At 35.9% G+C, this 22,058-nt stretch overlaps 1 protein-coding gene across 1 annotated transcript; it reads right to left on the bottom strand.

Moving 5' to 3' along the window:
• Positions 1-884: 884 nt before the first annotated feature.
• LOC118765221 (coiled-coil domain-containing protein 189-like) lies at positions 885-21,718 on the bottom strand. The gene is made up of 8 exons (XM_036506953.1): positions 21,603-21,718; positions 18,417-18,482; positions 16,978-17,147; positions 13,954-14,024; positions 9,787-9,903; positions 7,155-7,212; positions 3,184-3,288; positions 885-1,066 (listed from the first exon to the last, which is right to left on the bottom strand). Exons 1-8 carry the CDS (start codon positions 21,716-21,718, stop codon positions 885-887), a joined length of 885 nt encoding a protein of 294 aa, XP_036362846.1.
• Between the last annotated feature and the right edge of the window lie 340 nt (positions 21,719-22,058).

Below are 22,058 nucleotides of genomic sequence, written 5' to 3'. Positions count from 1 at the left end.
GTTGAAACCCAAAAGATAGATTTGGTATTTGGGCTATACTAGATGAGAAATATAACTGCATCTAACAAGATTATTTGGGTTTCAGCTTTGGTTGCCACAGATAGAGTTAGATACAAAAGAAGAGAACAAACAGAACGTAAAAAACCATACTGACATAGGCGCATTTGTGAGAAACAGAGTTAAAAAGAAATTTAGGACATGTTGATCGACTGAGTAGAGGGGAATTGCAAAACGAAAGCATAAGAAAAATGCTAGAAAGTTCCGTCCTCCACTTTGCCATACTTTTTCCAAGCAATCGCTCAACATGCATCACAACCATCTGTGCACAACATAGTGATCTTATATCAACATGAACAGCACATAACCTTGCAGGTGAGGCCCAGTTAGAATTTCCTTCAGGTTGAGTAGCCCATCCTGCTCAAAAGGTCACTGAATAAAGATTGTTTAAAGATGAGGAGCAAAACACCAATGTTTCCAGAGATGAATTATTCAAACCCCAAAGAATTCTTCTCAACACATGGCTATGATGCTCCCCTACTACTTCTACTCATGATCAGAGATGCACATATCATCAGCCACTGAGGGACATGGTCAACTGGTTAAGGTTGAGCAACTGACAAGCAAATCTGTGGTATTGAGTAGAATATCTGCTCTAGCCCATCTTTTATACCAAGACAAAACAATGTACATAATAATACTTTCAATCAGTTAAGATCAAAAGCCATGAGAGCCACTGCCTGGTACTGCATATAATTATTATTATTATTATTATTACTATTATTATTATTATTATTATTATTATTATTATTATTTACTGTAGCAAAGAATAAAATGCCATCACATATTTCCATTTATATTGTTATGGTAATTTATTTAGATTTTTGCTAGTGTCTTGCAGATTTGCCTAATCTATGTCTTCCTCGTTTGAGGTAACCTGCTTCATCCAGTTTAGCATGCACCATTTTTTCAGAATCTTTCAACTTTCCTTGAACTGACAATTGTATTTCCTTGATCTTTCCTTGTAAGAATTCTGTAATCAGGTTTCTCAGGTATGCCCTGGCTTTTTCTAGAATGTGTATAGGAGAGACGGAGAGATGAAATGAGAAAGAAAGAAAGAAAGAAAGAAAGAAAGGATGGAGGGGCGGAGGGATGGAGGGAAGGATGGAGGGACGGATGGAGGTAGAAAGAAAGAAAGAAAGAAAGAAAGAAAGAAAGAAAGAAAGAAAGAAAGAAAGAAAGAAAGAAAGAAAGAAAGAAAGAAAGAAAGAAAGAAAGAAAGAAAGGGATGGAGGGACGGACGGACGGACGGAGGGAAGGATGGAGGGATGGATGGAGGGAAATATGAAGGGAGGAATGGATGGAGAAAGAAAGAAAGAAAGAAAGAAAAAAGAAAGAAATTAAAAGATGAAATGATAAGAAAAGAAATAATTGTTTAGTTATCATTAAGAGGCAGGTAATGTGATGATCTCAAACACTGACCACACAAATTTTTCTCCAGAAATCAACATTTAAACAGAACATCGACTGTATCAATCTCTGCAGTCTTTGAAGTTTGCAAAGATCAAGGGAAGTGCCTCTTCATTTTGACTAAGATATAAAATGCAGGGTGAGTACAAGTAGTAGCCACAAAAGTAGCACCCAGTTTCTGGGAAAATCATGCCTTTCTTTGTGTTGTCTTGCTGACAGTTTTGAATGTTACTAAATCTGGACCAAGTATCATGTTGTTAATACACTTTGATATCCCAAACAATAAAACAAGAATTATGAATCAAAAGTACCTCCCAACTGGGAAGTCATACATATCAACTCTAAAACAGGAATTGGGCACTACTTTCGACTCACCCAGTATGTTTAAATATCCCAGTCAATAAATAAGGATAAGTAGTCAGACAATCTTAACAACCAATGGGATATCAATAAGGAGCCAAATGAGCTCAGTATTCTGACTAAGATGCATGATCAAATGTTTTCAATAAGCTACCTGGGAAACATATTCACATTACATAACTCTATTTGCAATTCTTTTTTTACTCTATTGTATAATGTATGTACAACATAGCATAATACAAGGTAAGTGCACTCAACAGAAGAAAAACCCAGCAGCACCAGCAGAGAGCTCCTTGAAATGCAGTCACTGTATGCATGACTGCCACTCCATTTGTGGGCTTGTACAGCCACAGCAGATGAAATGCCAGCGAAATGTCGGTGCCAGTTAATCACTAAAAGAATTCTGTCATCTAATATATTGTTTGCTAAAATTATGCGTGTAGGTTTGACTATCTTTGCTAATCTTAGCTATTTCATTTGCTATTTTTTTTAATCTTGATTCACTGTAACCGGGTATGACATAATTACATACAAAAGCATTTGCATGTTTCCATGCTTTATTCAGGCACAGATCCATGGCCTCTCAAGACTGATTGATGCCAACTACAGCTAACAAGCTGACCTGTCAACTTTTTTTATATTCCAGATTGAAGGAGCTGGATTTAAGAGTATTTTGAACAGACCCCACTAAACACTGTTTGTCATAGTGGACTAGTTTGCAGAATGCAAACAAATCAGGATGTGAAGACAATTTAGAAGCTTGCTATGCAATAAAGTTTTGTTAAACTGAGCAAAACCACTACAAAAACTTATGAAATGCTTCACACTGCTTATAAATTAACTTCTTTGAGCTGAGCATCTATTTATTGCTGGCACAAGAATTTCAAGAATGGTGGAGAAGAGGTGAGAGATGATGAGAAATGACAAGTGATGTAGAAGGGAGAGGGATGTCGGAACATCAGAGAAATTTTATAATACAAAATTGTGTTATGTAACTTAACAGGAGACAAGATATAATGAGCAACTACATATAGGTTATTGCAATATTGTGTTATATAATGTAATAGATTGTACATGACCACAATATTACAAAGTAGTCCAACTACCACGTTTTTGACTGCATAGATAGAAACTTCAGTGGCTAGTCCCTCTGTTGAGTCTGTATGAAGAAGGCCCTCACTCTCATAAATTTCCTTATTAATTTCCTTGTACTAGCAGTTCCATGACTCTTTGTTTTGATACCAATCAAAAAATCAAAATCTAGTGTATATATAAATATTGTAGATATATAGTCTAACTATTAAGTTAAAAGTATGGAAAATTATCTCTATCTATTTAAAGTGTTAGCTAACAAACCTTTTTCAGAAATCCTTAACAATTCCATTTGTTTTTCAGGACTTAAAATTTCTTCTTTGGAACCTTCAGCTTCAGATTTATCTTCCTCCAATGAAACATCCGGGTCTTAAATTTGAAATTTAAAAAAGGAAAAAGAGAAGGTGTCTTGAAGAATTTTCCAAAACAATGTTTCAGAAAGATAGCCATTTTACATCTGATTCACAACTATTTACTATAAATAAACACCTTACAAACAAAATATTATTTAAACTACCCTCGATTTAGTTTTACTTATTTATGAGTGTCTTTTTGTTGTTATTTCTTTTTTTTTTATGTAGTACCATCATTACATTCTAGAAGAGATAACTTATAACTTATAACAATAGAATTATTGGTTTACATAGGCATACAGAAGTAAAATGTAGAAATTGTGAACAATCCTAGTCAACAGATGGAATAATTTAACTCAGTCACCAGAATGTAACATTATTAAATCACAAAATCATAAAGTCAAATATTATTAGTTAAATTCACATATACAAGTTTGGCTGTATAAATCCTCAGTCACTTAGTTACAAGCTTGATTTCAGTGCACAGCATCTTAGTCAAGTGTCTTCTAGCATAGCGTCATGTTCACCCAGTATTTTTGACAGAATCTAACAAAAACTGTGAGAAAACCTGGCAGACAGTACCTGATCTTATTCTGAATGCTTAATCCATCATCCAGTTTAAGATCACAGTTTAACCCTTGCATATTTTAAAAGAGTTCGTACTGGTGAAATTATTGGGTTGTCCAGAAAGTTTGTGCCGATTTTTAAAGGAAAGAAAAAGGTCAATAAATACTTGCCATTACATTTTTAATCAACCAAATATGAACCATCTTGTTGCACAATGTGTCTCCATCTTTCCTTTAACTTGAAAATAAACCTCTTCCCAGAATTGAGGTGATTTCATGGCAAAGAATTCATCACAGTATCTTTTTACGTCATCCTAGGAACTGAAATTTTTACTATTAAGACTATTCTGCAGAGACCTGAATAAATGGAAATCCGAAGGAGCAATATCTGGTAAATATGGAGTGTGGGGTAACACATCCCAGCCGAGCTGCAGCAGTTTTTGTCTGGTTCCCAAAGCATCAAGAGCCGAAAATGAACTTTCTTATCTTCCATTTTAAAAGGTTACAGAATTAACACAGGTTATAGGAACATAAACCTTCTTCCATGAAAAGATAGCTTAAACTGTACCCTAAATGGAGGTGTAGTCAAATCCTATTTTATGGACTCAACCATGTTCTAAAATAAGTCAAAACACAAGCTACTATAAATCAGCACGAACTTTCCGGACAACCCAATATTTAAAGTATGTCTTAATATATTGTTGCAATTCTTCCAACTGTTTCTACCTATAAGCCAGGATTTAGCAGAGTTCACGCAGAGTAAACATACAAGTCACAGTATTTATTATATATACACAGACAGACAGATAGATGGACAGACAGACACATGTGTGTGTGTGTGTGTGTGTAGAGTTGGATCTGTCTGGAGAAAGGAGCATTACCCATAATCTCAACAGTCTCTCTGAGAATGATGAGTTAGATATGGTTAAGGTTCTATTTAAACTTTAGCAGGTCAACTCCTATGGGAATGACACAAGCAAGGAGAAGATTCCAGAGAGTCAATATTCTTGGGAGAAAGGGCTGGACATAATGATTAGTGTAGAACTGAAGTGGTTGGGCACACCAAGCATGAGTGGTGATGGAAAAAAAAAGAATGAGTCAGAGGTGGAGCTGAGTGGTGGTGGTATACAAAATCAGGTAGCTCCAAGAAACAACATAGGCCATTGCAGTAGAGACAGAAAGCACAAAGAGAAAAGACAGTATATCTACCAGAGGCTGATGCATGTCCATAAGTGATTGAATGCCAACTAGTCAAAGTAGCACTTCACTGGTTACTGTCTGGTGCGCATAGTAGCAGCAAACATCATCCTGGACATAGGAGTAGCCCTCCATTGTGGACTTCACCAGCTATTGGGAGTTGAAATATTTTCTAGCCTTAAAGAGAAATGTGAGACTGTCCAAGCTATGCTAATGTATTTCCCCAGGAAAGATCCTCTGTGATAGTGAGACCCAGTATTTGCAGCAACTGTGAGGCCTGAAGCTGAGTATCATTCAAATTTAGTGGGTGGGGAAAGAGCAGTGGTATTTTCAGGATATGAGTAGTGCTTGAGTTTTTTGCTGTTAAAAGAAACAAGGTTGGCATCACCTCCCTGAAGGATTCTCTTACAGTGACTATTTACAGAATCAATACAGATTTGGTGTGTGATATCTAGGCTGCGTGGATGATAAATGGCTGCAGAAAATGAAGGAAGAATGAAGTGATGTCACCTACATAAAAGTGGCTATTGGTGGATGCAACAGCAAAAGGGTCATTGAAGTATAGAAAGAAGAGAGTTGGGAACAAAACAGAACTCTGAGCAACATCAGAGTTGATTGAGAGAAAGAAAGAAAGAGCTCCATCAAAACATGCTGTAATGGTGCAATCTAATAGGAAGTTGTTGATTCAAGATATGAGAGATGGGTGGAACCCGTAAGTAGGATGTTCTGATATGAGATTTTCATACCAGTTTCATGTCAGACATGTCTGAAGGCATTACTGATGTCTAGGACGACAACATTGCTTTTTCTAAACTTCTCCTCTAAACCGAGAAATCACTGATATGTGACATAAGAAAGTGGGTCACCACTAAGTCTGGGTCTGTGGGAGCTAAGCTGGTGGCCACTTAGGATGGGAAGATATTCAAGGTGTTGGAGAACATCAAAATTAATGGCAATCTCTGTTGCCTAAGTCGGCTGGATCGAAGGGGTTGCCTTTCTTTAAAATGGGACACGCTGAGTTGTGCTTCAAATGTCAGAGTATATCTACTTCTTTACTACCCACAAGGGACTAAACACAGAGGAGACAAACAAGGTTAGACAAACGGATTAAGTCGATTATATCGACCCCAGTGCGTAACTGGTACTTAATTTATCGACCTCAAAAAGATGAAAGGCAAAGTTGACCTCGGTGGAATTTAAACTCAGAACGTAACGGCAGACAAAATACCGCAAAGCATTTTGCCTGGTATACTAATGTTTCTGCCAGCTCGCCACCTTCACAAATGTCAGAGTATATCTTCATACAGAGTGAGAGATTGTATTGTAGAGTTTGGGGAGTATAAGAGATAAGTTTTGGGGTGCTACACTTAAGTGTAATGAAAGATAAGTTGTCCGGGTAAGTGACCTCGTTTGCTTCAAGCATCTGGAGAAGAATGGCTAAGGCATGTAGTGTGGAGTTAGATGCAAAGCAAGCACAAAAATAGAGGCTTTCTCCATAGTAGTACTGATTGTAAAGACATCATTGTTTAGAAGAGGAAGAAAAGAGAACACCACAAAGTTGGAGAAGAATCTTTTAGCAAGGACCAAAATTACTGACTGCAGTTTGAAAGGTGAGAATACTTGTTATACAAAATAATATCTTTTGCTCACTAGTTAACTAAATTTACAAAAGTTGCATTACTGAGTTAAGGCATATTAGTATAGCAACCCATGAGTTATTATTTATTCTTACACTTCCTACCAGTCTTAGAGGCTCTACAGCTTGTCATTTGTGCCATCCTTCCACTGATTAAGGCATAAAAGAGGAACCAACACATTGACCATTCTTAAATACACAACTCTGATATATTTCATGAAGGCTTATCATTTCATAGAGGAAACCAATGATAGGTTACATCAACAAAAACTAAATAAATAGTATTTATAAAATTATATAAACCACTATATCATGAGCTGAGGTGAGTTCTGAGGCTTCAGTCTGAGAAAAATTATCTATGCATATCAACATTTCATAGTTAACTACAAAGCATTATAAAGGTATAATTTCTATTGTTGTATAAATTTGTAGAATCATGCATCACATATGACTACGGAGAAAACATAAGCAATTGCCATTTACCTTGGGTTGCAGCAGAGGTAGTCTCCCCAACGTAGCTCAAAACTAAATCCAGCAATACCTAATATTGGTAAAGTGATCAACAAAATATTCATAAATTAACATCTGTGCTGTGGAAACAAATACATAAATCACAAATATATATATATACAGATATTTATTTGTATATTACGTGTTTTTATACATCATATATCATATATCATATATTAGCGCTTTCGTCCATTCTAGCGGAGTTGTCAAATTGAACTAAGTTCTTACAGTTCAATTTGACAACTCCACTAGAATGGACGAAAGTGCTAATATATGAGATATGATATATGATGTATAAAAACATTTAATATACAAATAAATATCTGTAAATATAAAACCATTCGAATTTCTGAGTATCTCATTTCTTCTAATATAAAATACCTGTACATTATCTCCAAACCTTCTAACATATATATATATATATATATATATATATATATATATATATGCTCACACAGGGTGTACAGGATAAATTTGACAGTTTGCATAGAAGGAAAGGAAAATACAATATCCCATCCAAATATAAAGGTGTTTTTAAAAAATCAAAAGATATCAGATAGATTATGGCAGGGAGATAACTGTTTACTCAAAATAGCTACCCTCAACTTCCATCACAGCCTCAAGACAGCTCTGGAACCTTGCACATGCATTTCTCATAGTGCCTCTGAGAAGGTCTTCGAAACATGTCATTGATCTGAGCCTTGCTGTTGCAGTCACAGTAGTTGATATCTTTCTCAACTGTGCCCCACACATAGTAATCAAGGGCATCATAATCCATATGATGGATTATATGAAGGAATTAGGAGGCCAGAAATTAGGGCTGAAGAAGTTATAGAAGTTCTCTGACAACCGCTTCTGACCCTTTCCAGAGCTACAGTAAGGTGGTGAATCCTGCTTCCATAGGCATACCTTCCAGCAGCAACCCCCTCCAACCAGGGTCTGACCACAGTCTCTAGCAGCTTCACATAGCCATCTGAATTGAGCCTAAGGCACTGTTCATCAGTTATTAGATGAGTTTCAACATACAGACAAAGTAAGAACACCAGCTGTGTCCCTTCTTGCAGACAATAGCTTTGTAGTCTCTGTTGCAGTTGTCCATGTCACATCTTACAACCTTTACAGTGTTCACAGAACATTGAGCAACAGTCATGATATCCAGCGCAGATTATCATGATACATTTTTCCATATTCAGATGGATTCCAGGCCTCCATGTCAGGTAACTTTTTCTCAACTACAATTTTAACCTTTATGCTCTCCAACACCATTGACTAGTTACCAATATATCAAGCTGTTCCTGAAACAAAGAGACATGAGTCATCAAATTTAGCTCAAATACTCTGTGTGCATGTGTATGTGTGTGCGTGTGTGTGTGTGCGTGCGTATGTGTGTGTGTATGTGTGTGTGTGCTGCCATCATCATCATCATTTAATGTCCATTTTCCATTCTGACAGGGTTTGACAGTTTGACAAGGGTTGGCTGGGCAGAAGACCGCATTAGGCTTCATTGTCTGTTTTGGCAAGGTTTTTATGGTTGGATGCCCTTTCTAACATCAACCTTGCAGAGTAAGCCACCTTACAGACTCTTCAACGTAATTCAAAACTATATCTACAGGAATCATACATGCATATATTTGTGTATACACAACAATATATAAGTATAAGGCAAAGAATATATATAAAAAGCACCATTATATATATTCTTTGCCATATGCCATATGGCAAACAACAACTAATAATACAAGCACAACAACAAAACAGGATAAGTTCACAATTAGTAATATTAGTTTGATGCTTATAGAAGAATTAACTGAAAAAACATTTCAGACATTTTCCTTCTTCAGATAGTGGTGAGAGAGAGAAGCTAAGATGTGGAGAAACTGTGTATGTATGCATTTGTATATATATATATATATATATATATATATATATGTGCATGTGTGTATGTATATGCATATATGTGTGAGTATATATATGTGTGAAGGTGCATGGCTCAGTGGTTAGAGCGTCAAGCTTACGATCGTGATGTTGTGAGCTCGAATCCCGGACTGGGCTGCGTGTTGTGTTCTTGAGCAAGACACTTTATTTCATGTTGCTCCAGTTCACTCAGCTGCAGAAATGAGTTGCGACGTCACAGGTGCCAAGCTGTATCAGCCATTGCCTTTCCCTTAGATAACACTGGTGGCGTGGAGAGGGGAGGCCGGTATGCATGGGCGACTGCTGGTCTTCTATAAACAACCTTGCCCGGACTTGTGCTTGGGAGGGTAACTTTCTAGGTGCAATTGCATGGTCTGTCATGACCGATGGGGCTCACAGCAGTACATGTGTGTATGTATATGTATATATGTGTGAGTATATAGATGTGTGTGCAGGTATATATATACATATACACTTTTAAATATGTATGCAGACTGAAACAGAATTATAAGCTTATATATATATATATATATATATATATATATATTCGAATCACTTTCAAAATGAAATTTGAATCTCTAGCCTGAAGTATATAGTAGGCCAAATAGACATATCTCTTCATATCTTGCCATAGTAGGGAACAAATTAGAGTGATTTAGAAGAGATCAATACATAAAGAGAACAGACTTACCTGAGGAGTGAATGCATACTTGTAAAGTTTAAAGTGTCTAAAATATGTGTCAACCATGTGGAAGGCTATTTTTTTTGCTTCTGGTATTGAAAACAGTTCCATGCTAAATGCTGGACGCTAGAAATACAAACCAATAAATAAATAGCAGTCAGTTATTGCTGTTTAGTAAAACCTGATCCTCTTTATGCTCAGATGGGGTCGGATTGCAGTCATCCTGTTTCTTAAAACAGATAGGGTGTGCCAAGGGTTATGTAATCCAATCAATTTATACAATGACTGTGATATGTCTCAGAAAGAAAGTGTTATATGTAATTTATATATTATGTGTAATTAATATATTAGAGGACACTCATAAATAGTAAAACATATACATCAGCAGAAAAATTGCCAAATTAGCTATTTTCCAACATCCAGCTAATCTACATCTAATATACTCTGTTAGCTAAGTAGCAAGCAACCACCAGATAAGATCCAACAAGTTCAAGCACTTTTCTATAGATCATACACTATACACAATGCAACTCACACAAATAGAAATGATAATGCAAACACAGGTAACAAAAAGGTATTTGATAACCATCATTATAAAATACAACCAAGAAGTTATGGACATAATTGGAACACTCATTGAAAAGGAATTTACAGTGTTCCATAAAGGACCAGCATTCATAATATTTTACAGGTACACAGAATATAGGATCACCATCTTGATAATAGCCTATAATATGCTGTGGATATAATATCACTGATGAGAAACCAATACCTTTCTTGTATGATAGGCATGTCAGGTTAAGGGGCTAATTTTGCTAAAACATTCTGAAAGCTGCATAGTTGATATATAAGCAATCCAACAACCAGTTAACCAAGGAATCCATTAACCAATTATGAAAGAATAAAAACATTATACACACACACATATATATATATATATATATATATATAATAAATAAATAAATGCGGCCTTTTTAAAGTCTAGCCATGCTCATGGGCCCGGTTTCCTGGTTTCTATGGCGTATGTGTTCCCCAGCTGGACGGGACGCCAGTCCATCACAGCGTTACTCATTTTTGCCGTCTGAGTGGACTGGAGCAATGTGAAATGAAATGTTTTGCTCAAGAACACAATGCATTGCCCGCTCCAGGAATTGAAACCGCAATCTTACGATCATGGTTCTGACACCCTAACCACTAAGCCACATGCCTCCACACACACACATATATATATACATATTATGTCTGGGGAGAGTCATTTCATTCTGTTTTAAAGCCTTATTAATTAACACACTCACCAGTTCGATTTCCATTCATATATATTTATTTTGGCTAAAAAATTTTCATTGCTTCTTGCAACCTCTTCAATAGTTGTTTTGTGAAATATGCCTCAACACAAATTCACATAAAAATCTCGCAAACCAATTACAAAAACGAAATATATATATATATATATATATATGTATATATATGTGTATATGTATATATATGTGTATATGTATATGTGTGTATATATATATATAAAGCCCCATTTGAGCATGACCGTTGCCAGTACTGCCTGACTGACCCTCATGCTGGTGGAATGTAAAAGCACCCACTACACTCTCAGAGTGGTTGGCATTAGGAAGGGCATCCAGCTGTAGAAACTCTGCCAGATCAGATTGGAGTCTGGTACAGTCATCTGGTTCACTAGTCCTCAGTCAAATTGTCTAACCCATGCAAGCATGGAAAGCAGACGTTAAATGATGATGATGATATATGCATACACTTACTAACATTGTGAGGAACCAGAATAATGACCTGTAGGGAGGCAAACAGGCAACTCAACAGTAACATATACAAAAGCTTCCTGGCACATTATTCATCTATCTTAAGATTTTATAGCGTATAACCCTTCCTCCCTCTCCACCACAAAATATCCCTCATTATCTAGGATGACTCAAAATACACCTGATCATCACATGCTACAAATCCTCACACTGAAAATCAGAGTAGTTCCTTACATGGCTACTCAAAACTCTCTTTAAAATCACAACAGTACCTCTGGAAAGTGTTGACAACTGATAGTTCTCCACAAGAGGCATTAACTCCATGTAAACTAGAATATCACCAACAGAAGATATAAAATTGTCCAGCCACAGCTGGAAAGAGAACACAGATTTGCAGTAGACTTCCCCTCAACAAGCCACATCTTCATTCTGGAGTTCTGTGCTGCTAACATGTTCTTTACATCTGCTAACAATCCAGTAGCCTTCCAATTGGATACAAATTCTGTGAGATCTTAGATCCCTTGCACTGAACAATATGGAACATGCAGCATTGCAACTACAGATGGTTCCTCACACTGCACTGAAAAAACATAGGCAACACCCTTGTGATGACCAAGTATTGAGATGTGATTATAAAAGTTCACAAGACATTTAATCCCTGCAACAACAACTTCAAATTTATGCAACAGCCTATTCGACTTCACCAGGTCAGAGTAAACCAATCTTTAATTCTGCAAGAAAGAAGCAAAAAGGGGTATCAGATTCTAAATGTTCACAAAGTCTGAAATACCATATAAGGATGAAAGAACTTGTCTGCTGTCTGAACAGAGGTGACACAATTACTCAAGCAGGATCAGTATCGAAAATCTTTAGAGAAATTTTGTCTGCCAAAGACTATACACCATGTTTTGAGAAATGTGTGTTTATCACAAGAAAAACACAAATACACAAGACAAAGTACAAGACTACAAAGACAAGTAGCAAAGATAGTGGTAGAAAGAAAGAAAATGAAGAGAGATACAAAGAAAACTAGGATTATTTCAGCCAAACGATATTAAGTGAACAAATGGAAGATCAATGGAACTTGTCTAATGAAGACTAATTTTCCTGACAAAATAACAATGCACAGTTTGACTCAGATACAACACCTGTCATTAAACCAGGACAAAACACAAGAAACATGTCATTTTAGTTGATTTTTAATCAAATCAGAGAATGAATAATCCAGGCAGTATCTAATTAATATGTTAAAAGGAAAAGTCACTTATTATTTAATATTCTTTAATATTCCAATATATAGAGACATACATAAAATAGATCAGCAAAGCAGCAGTTACGTCTCAGAATATATAAACATTTTAGAAGGCAGTACAGAGTAACATAGTAAAAACATATACAAATGCAGGTGTTAATTGGACACATCATCATCATCACTATGATCATTTTATTCTTTTATCCTTTTACTTGTTTCAGTCATTTGCTGAAGCACCACCTTTAGTTGAGCAAATTGACTCCAGGACTTATTCTTTGTAAGTCTAGTGCTTATTCTATCAGTCTCTTTTTGCCAAACCACAAAGTTACAGGGACATAAACACACCAGCATTGGTTGTCAAACAATGTTGGTGAGACACAGACACACAGTCATACATGCACACATACATATATGTGTGTGTGGGCCTTGTATTAGAGAAGTCACAGATAATGCAAAATATATTATTTTCTACGTATACTGTGACATATATAAGGGACATGTCATAAACAATGTGCAACTGACATCGGTAGTGTGGCATACAGTAAGGAGAGTGTAACTAATCGGACACTGTGACATATAGTAGAGAGTGTGTCATAGGGAATATAAGCGACATGAGAAGAAGTTTGTGGTAAGTAGCTTGCTTACGAACCACATGGTTCCGGGTTCAGTCTGCGTGGCACCTTGGGCAAGTGTCTTCTACTATAGCCTCGGGCCGACCAAAGCCTTGTGAGTGGATTTGGTAGATGGAAACTGAAAGGAGCCCATTGTATATATGTGTGTGTGTGTGTGTGTGTGTGTGTGTCTGTGTCTGTGTTTGTCCCCCCAACATTGCTTGACAACCGATGCTGGTGTGTTTATATCCCCATAATTTAGCGGTTCGGCAAAAGAGACCAATAGAATAAGTAATAAGCTTACAAAGAATAAGTCCTGGGGTCGATTTGCTTGACTAAAGGCAGTGCTGCAGCATGGCCACAGTCAAATGACTGAAAAAGTAAAAGAGTAAAAGAGAGTAACATATGTTAAAGAGTGTGTTAGAAGTATTTAAGCTATGAGGAGTGTCATAGATAAAGTGACATAATTGAGGAGTGTCATAGACTGTATGATTTGTATTAGAGGAAATGTTATAGTATGACAGATATTAGTGGGAGCTTAACTTACGAGGATACAATGACGGATGAGGAGATCTTCAAAATAGTCGAACGTTTCTTCGATTCTAACAAAGGAGTTTTCTGAAAAGGATAAAATAGATTTTGGATGAAGTGCAATGTCTTGACATATTAAAATGATTTGTTGCTATGAAATTAAATAGTAAATGACATTGTATTGTTTAACTTAAAATTTAATAATTGGTTGTTCTTGTTTAAACTATATAAAATAAACATTTTTGGTGCAATTTTTTCTTTAGATTAGACTCTAAATGCTGGATGTGTTTCACTAAACGTTATTAGTGAAATTATACTTAGTTTAAATGTTAAGTGTTGGTAGTTTTGTTTTATGTAGACCAAATGAACATGGTTAGAAAAATTGTATTGGTTGACTTAAAATATAAATATTAAGTGTTGGAGGTTGTTTTTTCTAAATTAGACGTAGACCAGATAGGCTGATTTCACCTTTGAAGAAATTTTAAAATCCTGTTTTCACTTGACATTTGTAACTATTCCCCACAATCAACTTATTTCAAAATTCACATCATTAGGAAATCCTATTTCCAAAAAAAAAAAAATTAACTCCTTTAATATATTTTTTATTGAAATACACCAATATGTGTAAGTCAATTAAATTCTGAAACAATCATTAATCTAGATTGATTTCATAAAAACATTTATTTAATGATAGTTATCTTTTATTTATTGATAGCTGGAATTTTTGTCTCAAAAGTACTCTAATTACGAGTAAAAGTAAAATTTAAAATATAAAGTTACTTTAATTTTATATAAATATCACCATTTTAAATTAATTGTTAACCAGCATTGTATAACATTACATTATGTCATATTATACTAGATTAGGTGTCTTATATCATCAAATTAGAATGACTATTCAACCAAAAGCAGTCTGTTTGTATCAATTAAATAAACGTTATACTGAAGGCACATAGCCTAATGGTTTGGGTGTTGCAATCACAATTGCTAGATCATGGTTTCAATTCCTGGACTAAGCGGTGCATTGTACTCTTGAGCTAAAACACTTCATTTCACATTGCTCTGCAATCATTTCAACACCTGACACATAACGCACTTATGTACCTGTACAGGCAATGGGTATTTGATGGAGAGAATGAGCTAATGTACAGCAAAAACATTTAATCACTATAAACATATCATTTGTGCAGGTTGTTCAGTAAACACTGAACACTCATACGTCATCTTTGACAGGAGAGTCCATCACACTTTTACTCTTTTACTTGTTTCAGTCATTTGACTATGGCCATGCTGGAGCACGGCCTTTAGTCAAGCAAAGTGACACCAGGACTTATTCTTTGTAAGCCTAGTACTTATCCTATCAGTCTCTTTTGCTGAACTGCTAAGTTAAAGGGACGTAAACACACCAGCATCAGTTGTCAAGCAATGTTGGGGGGACAAACACAGACACACAAACATATACACACACACATACATATACATATATATATATAAACTGAAAGAGGCCCATCGTATATACACATATATACAACAGGCCACTTTCAGTTTCCATCTACCAAATCCACTCACAAGGCTTTGGTTGGCCCGAGGCTATAGAAGACACTTGCCCAAGGTGCCACGCAGTGGGACTGAACCCGGACCCATGTGGTTGGTAAGCAAGCTACTTACCACACAGCCACTCTTACACTGAAAATTTAATTTTTATTAAGGTGCTTTACCTCAATAGTTGTTGGTTTCAAATGAATGCAACACAGTATAACAAACATGAGACATGGTGTTTAGTATACAACTGATTGCTATGTTAATGTATATGGTCAAGTATTGCGGTATAATTTTCCATCTGACAGATATCATTCATACGAAGTGCTATTGCTACATGTTGTTACCTTGTAAAAAACCTAGTAACAATTCTAGAAAACAGTTTTGTAAAAAAGATGTTTGCAGCACCTAAACCACCACTTATCAGAAATCCAAACCATGACCTAGTGTTTATTGTTGACTCTCTGAAACAATTACTTTAAGCGTGGGTTATAAGCCATCAAATATGGGACATACAGTATTCTATACTATATCGATATAGTGTCCTATATTGTGTACACATAGTCCTATACTATACAAATAAGCATCCTGTTGTTATGTTAACTAATACTGCAGCAGGCAAGGGATTTTGATACTGTCCTACACTGTGTATACATAATATAATGAGATTGACTAGACATATATTGACAGATTGTGAGTTCAATAACTATGTAGTTTATGTAGGAAAATACCTCAGGCAAATATCTAATTATCAAAGCAATTATCATCAACATCATCGTTTAACATCCGCTTTCCATGCTAGCATGGGTCGGACAATTTGTCTGAGGACTGGCGAACTAGATGGCTGCACCAGGCTCCAATCTGATCTGGCAGAGTTTCTCCAGCTGGATGCCCTTCCTAATGCCAACTACTCTGAGAGAATGTAGTGGGTGATGCCACCGGCACGCGGGCCAGTCAGGCAGTACTGGCAACAGCCATGCTCAAATGGTGCTTTTTACAAGAGCCAGTCCAGTGGCACTGCAGTTGATTTATGATGATCATCTACTCAGAAGGTAGCAACATGATATTAGAACTTATACATGTAAACAGTGAAGAGTAAAATTGCCAGATCATATACTATGGATTATATGATATGGTATCAGATAAAACCGAAACATATCTGTAATGTAGGGACCCTGCATGTGTTGTGTGCATGCGCACACACATGCACATGTGCATGTTACTTCCTAACATATTTGTGATACTGAATCTGGTGACCCCTAATATATTTGTGGTACTGAGACTGTGTATGATGGTCCCTAATATATTCTCTAGTACTGGAACTAAGTATGTGGTATCCCTAACATATCTTTGATACAAGAACTATCGTTTCCATAATATATAATTGACCAACTTTGTCATACATTAATATCCAACAGAATCTCTGTCTAGAAATTGTCGATAACAACATCAAAACCAAAGTGACTAAAAGACATAAACAGATAAAATAAAATAGACTTACCCACACAGAATTCATGAACATCTTTCACAATTGAAAAATAAACAGACAACTGTCTAGTTGAGAATTCTTTATCCCTTGCATATTGTATAGCATATACATACAAGTGAAGCAGAATCTCTTCTTGGAGATCTTCCTCATAATTAGTGAGATCGAAGATTTCAGCAAGGATACTAAAGAACAACAAAAAGAATTGAAAGAGAAAATATTAAAACTGTTTTTTTTTTTTAATGTTTTATGTATTTGTTTGGCAAGATTGAAACAGATATTGCTATATTTAGGAATGGTAATCTTTTGCCAATTAAACACACACCATTTTTTGATCTTCTCTTTAGTTTCTTCATCATCATCATCATCATCATCATCATTTTCAGTTTATTTGCCTGTTAAATTTCTTTTATCATATTCTGCAACATCCTCAATGACTCTCTGTGCCATGTGTCCCCTCTTGCTCTGTCTATTCAATGTTGTCCTTAGGAGTTGCTTAAGAGATCACAGAATGTGTGACAAAAGACCTTTGACAGACAAATAAGCTAAAAATAATAATACTAAAGCTAAAATGAAGATCAACTAAGTAGTGTGTGTGTGTTTAATTGGCAAAAGATGACCATCCTCAAGTACAACAATATTAAAAATGTTAAAAGAGATTCAAGTACCACTAATTTTATTGCTAAAACTGTTTTGATGTTTCTGGTAGGGCACCTTGGCATGTTTACCCATTACCTAATCCTAGGGTATGCATAAAAGCTAAGAATTTTAAGGAAGGAGGAACAGTCACAAGAACATTTCTGAGTAAATTTTATAGCAATGATATAAAATGTAAACAATGTATAAAAGTATTTTATAGACTCAGTTTTGTTCTTTTCCTGCATCAGCCTTCATGAAACTGACATGTTCTATTCCTGAACATCCTATCTATTTTTTTGTTTGTTTCAGATCTTCAGATACTGGGGCTCACTGAGGAAATAACAAGGGATGGAAGATGTGGCAATTTGCTATGTCAAGCTAAGTAAAATTGCTGTCTTACACACATACAGGCTTGTCCTTACAGGTACTGGTGCCACACAAAAAGCAACCATGCCAGTGCTGTATTGACACACCCATGCTGGTGTTGCATGAACATACCTGTGCCAGTGGCACATAAAAAACACCCAGAGCACACTCTGTTAAGTGGGTGGCATGAGGAAGGGCATCCAGTCATTGAAACCATGCCTCAACAGACGGCTCCATATATATATACATATATACGACGGGCTTCTTTCAGTTTCCATCTACCAAATCCACTGACAAGGCTTTGGACAGCCTGAGGCTATAGTAGAAGACACGTAGGTGCCACGCAGTGGGACTGAACCCGGAACCATCTGGTTCATAAGCAAGCTACTTGCCACATAGCCACTCCTATGCCTTTATGATGAAATGTAATATTTAAAATAAATACTTACTCTCTCACATCAATCAGTGTTGGAGCATCTAAGAGTTCTTGTGCTTGGTCAGCATTCAAGTCATTCCTGTGGTTATTTCAACATAAACAACAAAAGATAAAATTATATATACTATTCAAGAAATCCCAAAACATTCCATTTATTGGGTTGTCCGGAAAATTTGTGCCGATTTATAGTAGCTTACCTTTCGACTTATTTTAAAACATGGTTGAGTCCATAAAATAGGATTTGACTACACCTCCATTTAGAGCACAGTTTAAGCTATCTTTTCGTGGAAGAAGGTTTATGTTCCTATAACCTGTGTTAATTCTGTAACCCTTTAAAATGGAAGATAAGTTCATTTTCAGCACTTGATGCTTTGGGAACCAGACAAAAATTGCTGCAGTTCGGCTGGGATGTGTTACCCCACCCTCCATATTCACCAGATATTGCTCCTTCAGATTTCCACTTATTCAGGTCTCTGCAGAATAGTCTTAACGGTAAGAATTTCAATTCCTTGGATGACATAAAAAGGTACCTTGATGTATTCTTTGCCATGAAATCACCTCAATTCTGGGAAGAGGGTATTTTCAAGTTAAAGGAAAGATGGAGATGCATTGTGCAACAAAATGGTTCATATTTGGTTGATTAAAAATGTAATGGTAAGTATTTATTGATCTTTTTCTTTCCTTTAAAAATCGGCACAAACTTTCCGGACAACCCAATATATGCAGAACTTTTTCTATACTAATAAATTCTCTTTTCTAAAATATTATTTAAATAAATTGCAAAAAGTAAAAATGTCTTTCTCTAAATATAATTATAAATGTATATATATTTCTTCAGTGCAATAGTATCCAAATGGAGTTAACTATTTGATACTGCATGATTAAAGATAACTATTAACTGGTCATAATAGGATTTTGTAGTGTTCATTCATTTACCAAAAAATATTGGTTTCAAATTTTGGCACAAGGCCAGCAATTTCAAGGGAATTGGTAAGTTGGTTACATTGTCCCGTGCTCAGCTGGTACTTATTTTATTGACTCTGAAAGGATGAAAAGCAGAGTCAACTTTGGTGGAATTTGAACTCAGAATGTTCGAAGATGGACAAATTGCTGCTAAGCATTTTGCCCGGCATGCTAATGATTCTGTGTTGTATAGTGAAACTGTACACCCCTCCTGGTAAAAAGTGGTAGCAACCAACCATTATAAATATACCAGTAGCCAGTCGACAGGAGAAGGTTGGAAGGTCAAAAGTATGTGTAGACTGTGTTGATAGTCATGTCTGTGCTGAAAAAGTAATTATACTGTGATACTGAGTGGACGTTATATCAATCCAACATTTTGAGGATAATAACACTGTATGACTGGAGGCCATGCAGTGGCAGATAGAACCATTCTATCGACGACTTTCGAATATAACAATATCTGTCAGAACGACAACCATCGTTAAAAGACAGATACAACAGTGGCAAAAGGCCACTTTACAACAGTGGTGACGAGGAAAAACAAATTTACATGGAATAAAAAAAAAAACATTCACACAGAGAGTTTGAACTAATTGATGCTATAGTAATGTTCTGCTGTGTTGTTAGTTTCTTTAGCTGAGAATGAAAGTTAGAGTGCTGCTAGCAATAGATACAAAATACTTCAATTAGATGTAGTTAACAATAGACTTACCAAATAACAACTTTGCCAGTGAAAGAAGATAGCTAGAGAAAATGAAGCAGTTAATGTATAGCTAATTAATTCAAGATTTAAGCACAGTTAAAAATTACTTCTTTTTAATTATTTAGTCAGTGTAGGAGTTATCTAAATATTACAAAACTAATTGTTACATGATTTAAGCAAAGTTACAAAATGATCTTTTAAAATCATTTAGTCAGAAAAGAATGTATAGCACCTGTGTCCACTCTTGACTGTCTCCGATTGATACAGACTTAGATTTCTGCATTTTTATAAGAAAAATGCTGACAAAGGAGGAGTTCCAAAGGGATGTATCTATGAGGCAACAGGATTAGCTGAAAACATTTAGTGCAATTAGATACACCATACAGATGATCATAGAAAGAAATAGGTGGGCATACCAGTTGGGTTAAGGGACATAAAAACCTTTGTGACCAACTTTTATGTTAGAGATAAGCATAAGGCAACACACACCCTCCAAGTGGCTAGAAAGAAATGATGCAAGGGCTATTTCAGTATGGGTGGTAGATAGAGATGGAGGAAACAACCCATCTATGGATTATTTGCTATAGCCTGCAGGGGTAACAGTCTTCCTTAACCTGTCAGATGGCTTAATATGATGATAGCATTTATATAAGTGTTTATAGACAGTCGACCTATAGAATTCACAGTATTTACAGTTATATCATGACTCACAGAGCCTTGAACAAGGTTTACTATCATCATCAAGAATCAAAACATACCATTCATAATATCAATACTCCAAAATTAATATATCCATCACCATCATTATCATTTAACGTCCATTTTCCATGCTGGCATGGGTTGGATGGTTTGACACGAGCAGGCCAGCTGAAGAGCTTCCCAGGCTCCAAGTCAGTTTTGGCATGGTTTCTAAAGCTGAATGTCCTTCCTAATGTCAACCACTTTACAGAGTGTACTGGGTGCTTTTACACAACACCAGTATGGGTGCATTCATATGGCACCAGAACAGGTGCTTTTTACATGGCACCAGCACCTATGAGCCTACAAGATTAGGAATGCTCAGCTAGAGAAGGATTCAGGGGACAAGTCTGTAATCAAGTCACCTTCATAGTTCTTGATTTGATGGGCATTAATCATCACCTTATTTTAAATGTGTGCAAACGCAAAAAAAAAAACACAAAACAAAAACAGGAAAAGAAAAGAAAACTTATCTAACAACAAACCTTTTTAGGTGATAACTTTGATTTAATTAACTTCCAAAAGAAATCTTTATTTTCTTCCTAAATGAAAATAACTCCCAAAAATTATTCTTGTGCAATTAAACTTCTTCATATCATACCAAGAAGAAGAAGAATATTAAACTATGTCTGAACACATGAACATATAATAATAATAATAATTAAAAAACATTAAAAAAAAAACAAAAAACATCATATAAATATGTCTATGGCTTGGATTGACTTTTAGAAGGCATATGATATGATGCCTCATTCTTGGATCGTTGAGTGCCTGCAGATATTTGGTGTTGCTGACAACATCACAAATTTTCTGACGCATAGCATGAGAGTGGAAAACCAAATTGTACTCAAGTAATGTATTCCTTGGAGAATTTCAATGGGGAATCTTCCAAGGTGACTCATTTTCTCCATTACTATTTGTAATTTCACTAATACCCATAACAATGACACTTAGGGAAAGTTAAGATGGGTTACCGATGTGGGAAGAAAGGCCCATCATTGAACCATCTTCTGTTTATGGGTGATCTGAAATTGTTTCGGAAATCTGAAAAACAGATAGATTCCTTAACCAAAACAGTCCAGAGGTGTGGTAGGGACATTGGCATGGAATTTGGGATTACCAAATGCTCAGTACTTAATATGAAAAGAGGGAAGAAAGCAACCTGCAGAGAATTGCAGTTACCATCAGGAGAGACCATGAGTGAACCCGACAGTAGTGGGTATAGATATTTAGGGATTTGGGAGCTGGATG

This window comes from Octopus sinensis, linkage group LG10 (assembly GCF_006345805.1).
Source record: "Octopus sinensis linkage group LG10, ASM634580v1, whole genome shotgun sequence".
NCBI classification, from domain to species: domain Eukaryota; kingdom Metazoa; phylum Mollusca; class Cephalopoda; order Octopoda; family Octopodidae; genus Octopus; species Octopus sinensis.
The sequence above is the reverse complement of the archived record's forward strand: the minus strand, read 5'-3'. Positions and strand labels throughout refer to the sequence as shown.

Coding starts and splice junctions, on each gene's coding strand:
- LOC118765221 (XM_036506953.1), bottom strand. CDS start 21,718: ATGGAGAAAATGAGTCACCTTGGAAGATTCCCCATTGAAATTCTCCAA. Junction 17,148..18,416: donor ACACTGATTGATGTGAGAGA/GTAAGTATTTAT, acceptor GTTGTTCTTTAG/TATCCTTGCTGAAATCTTCG. Junction 14,025..16,977: donor TGTTCATGAATTCTGTGTGG/GTAAGTCTATTT, acceptor TATCCTTTTCAG/AAAACTCCTTTGTTAGAATC.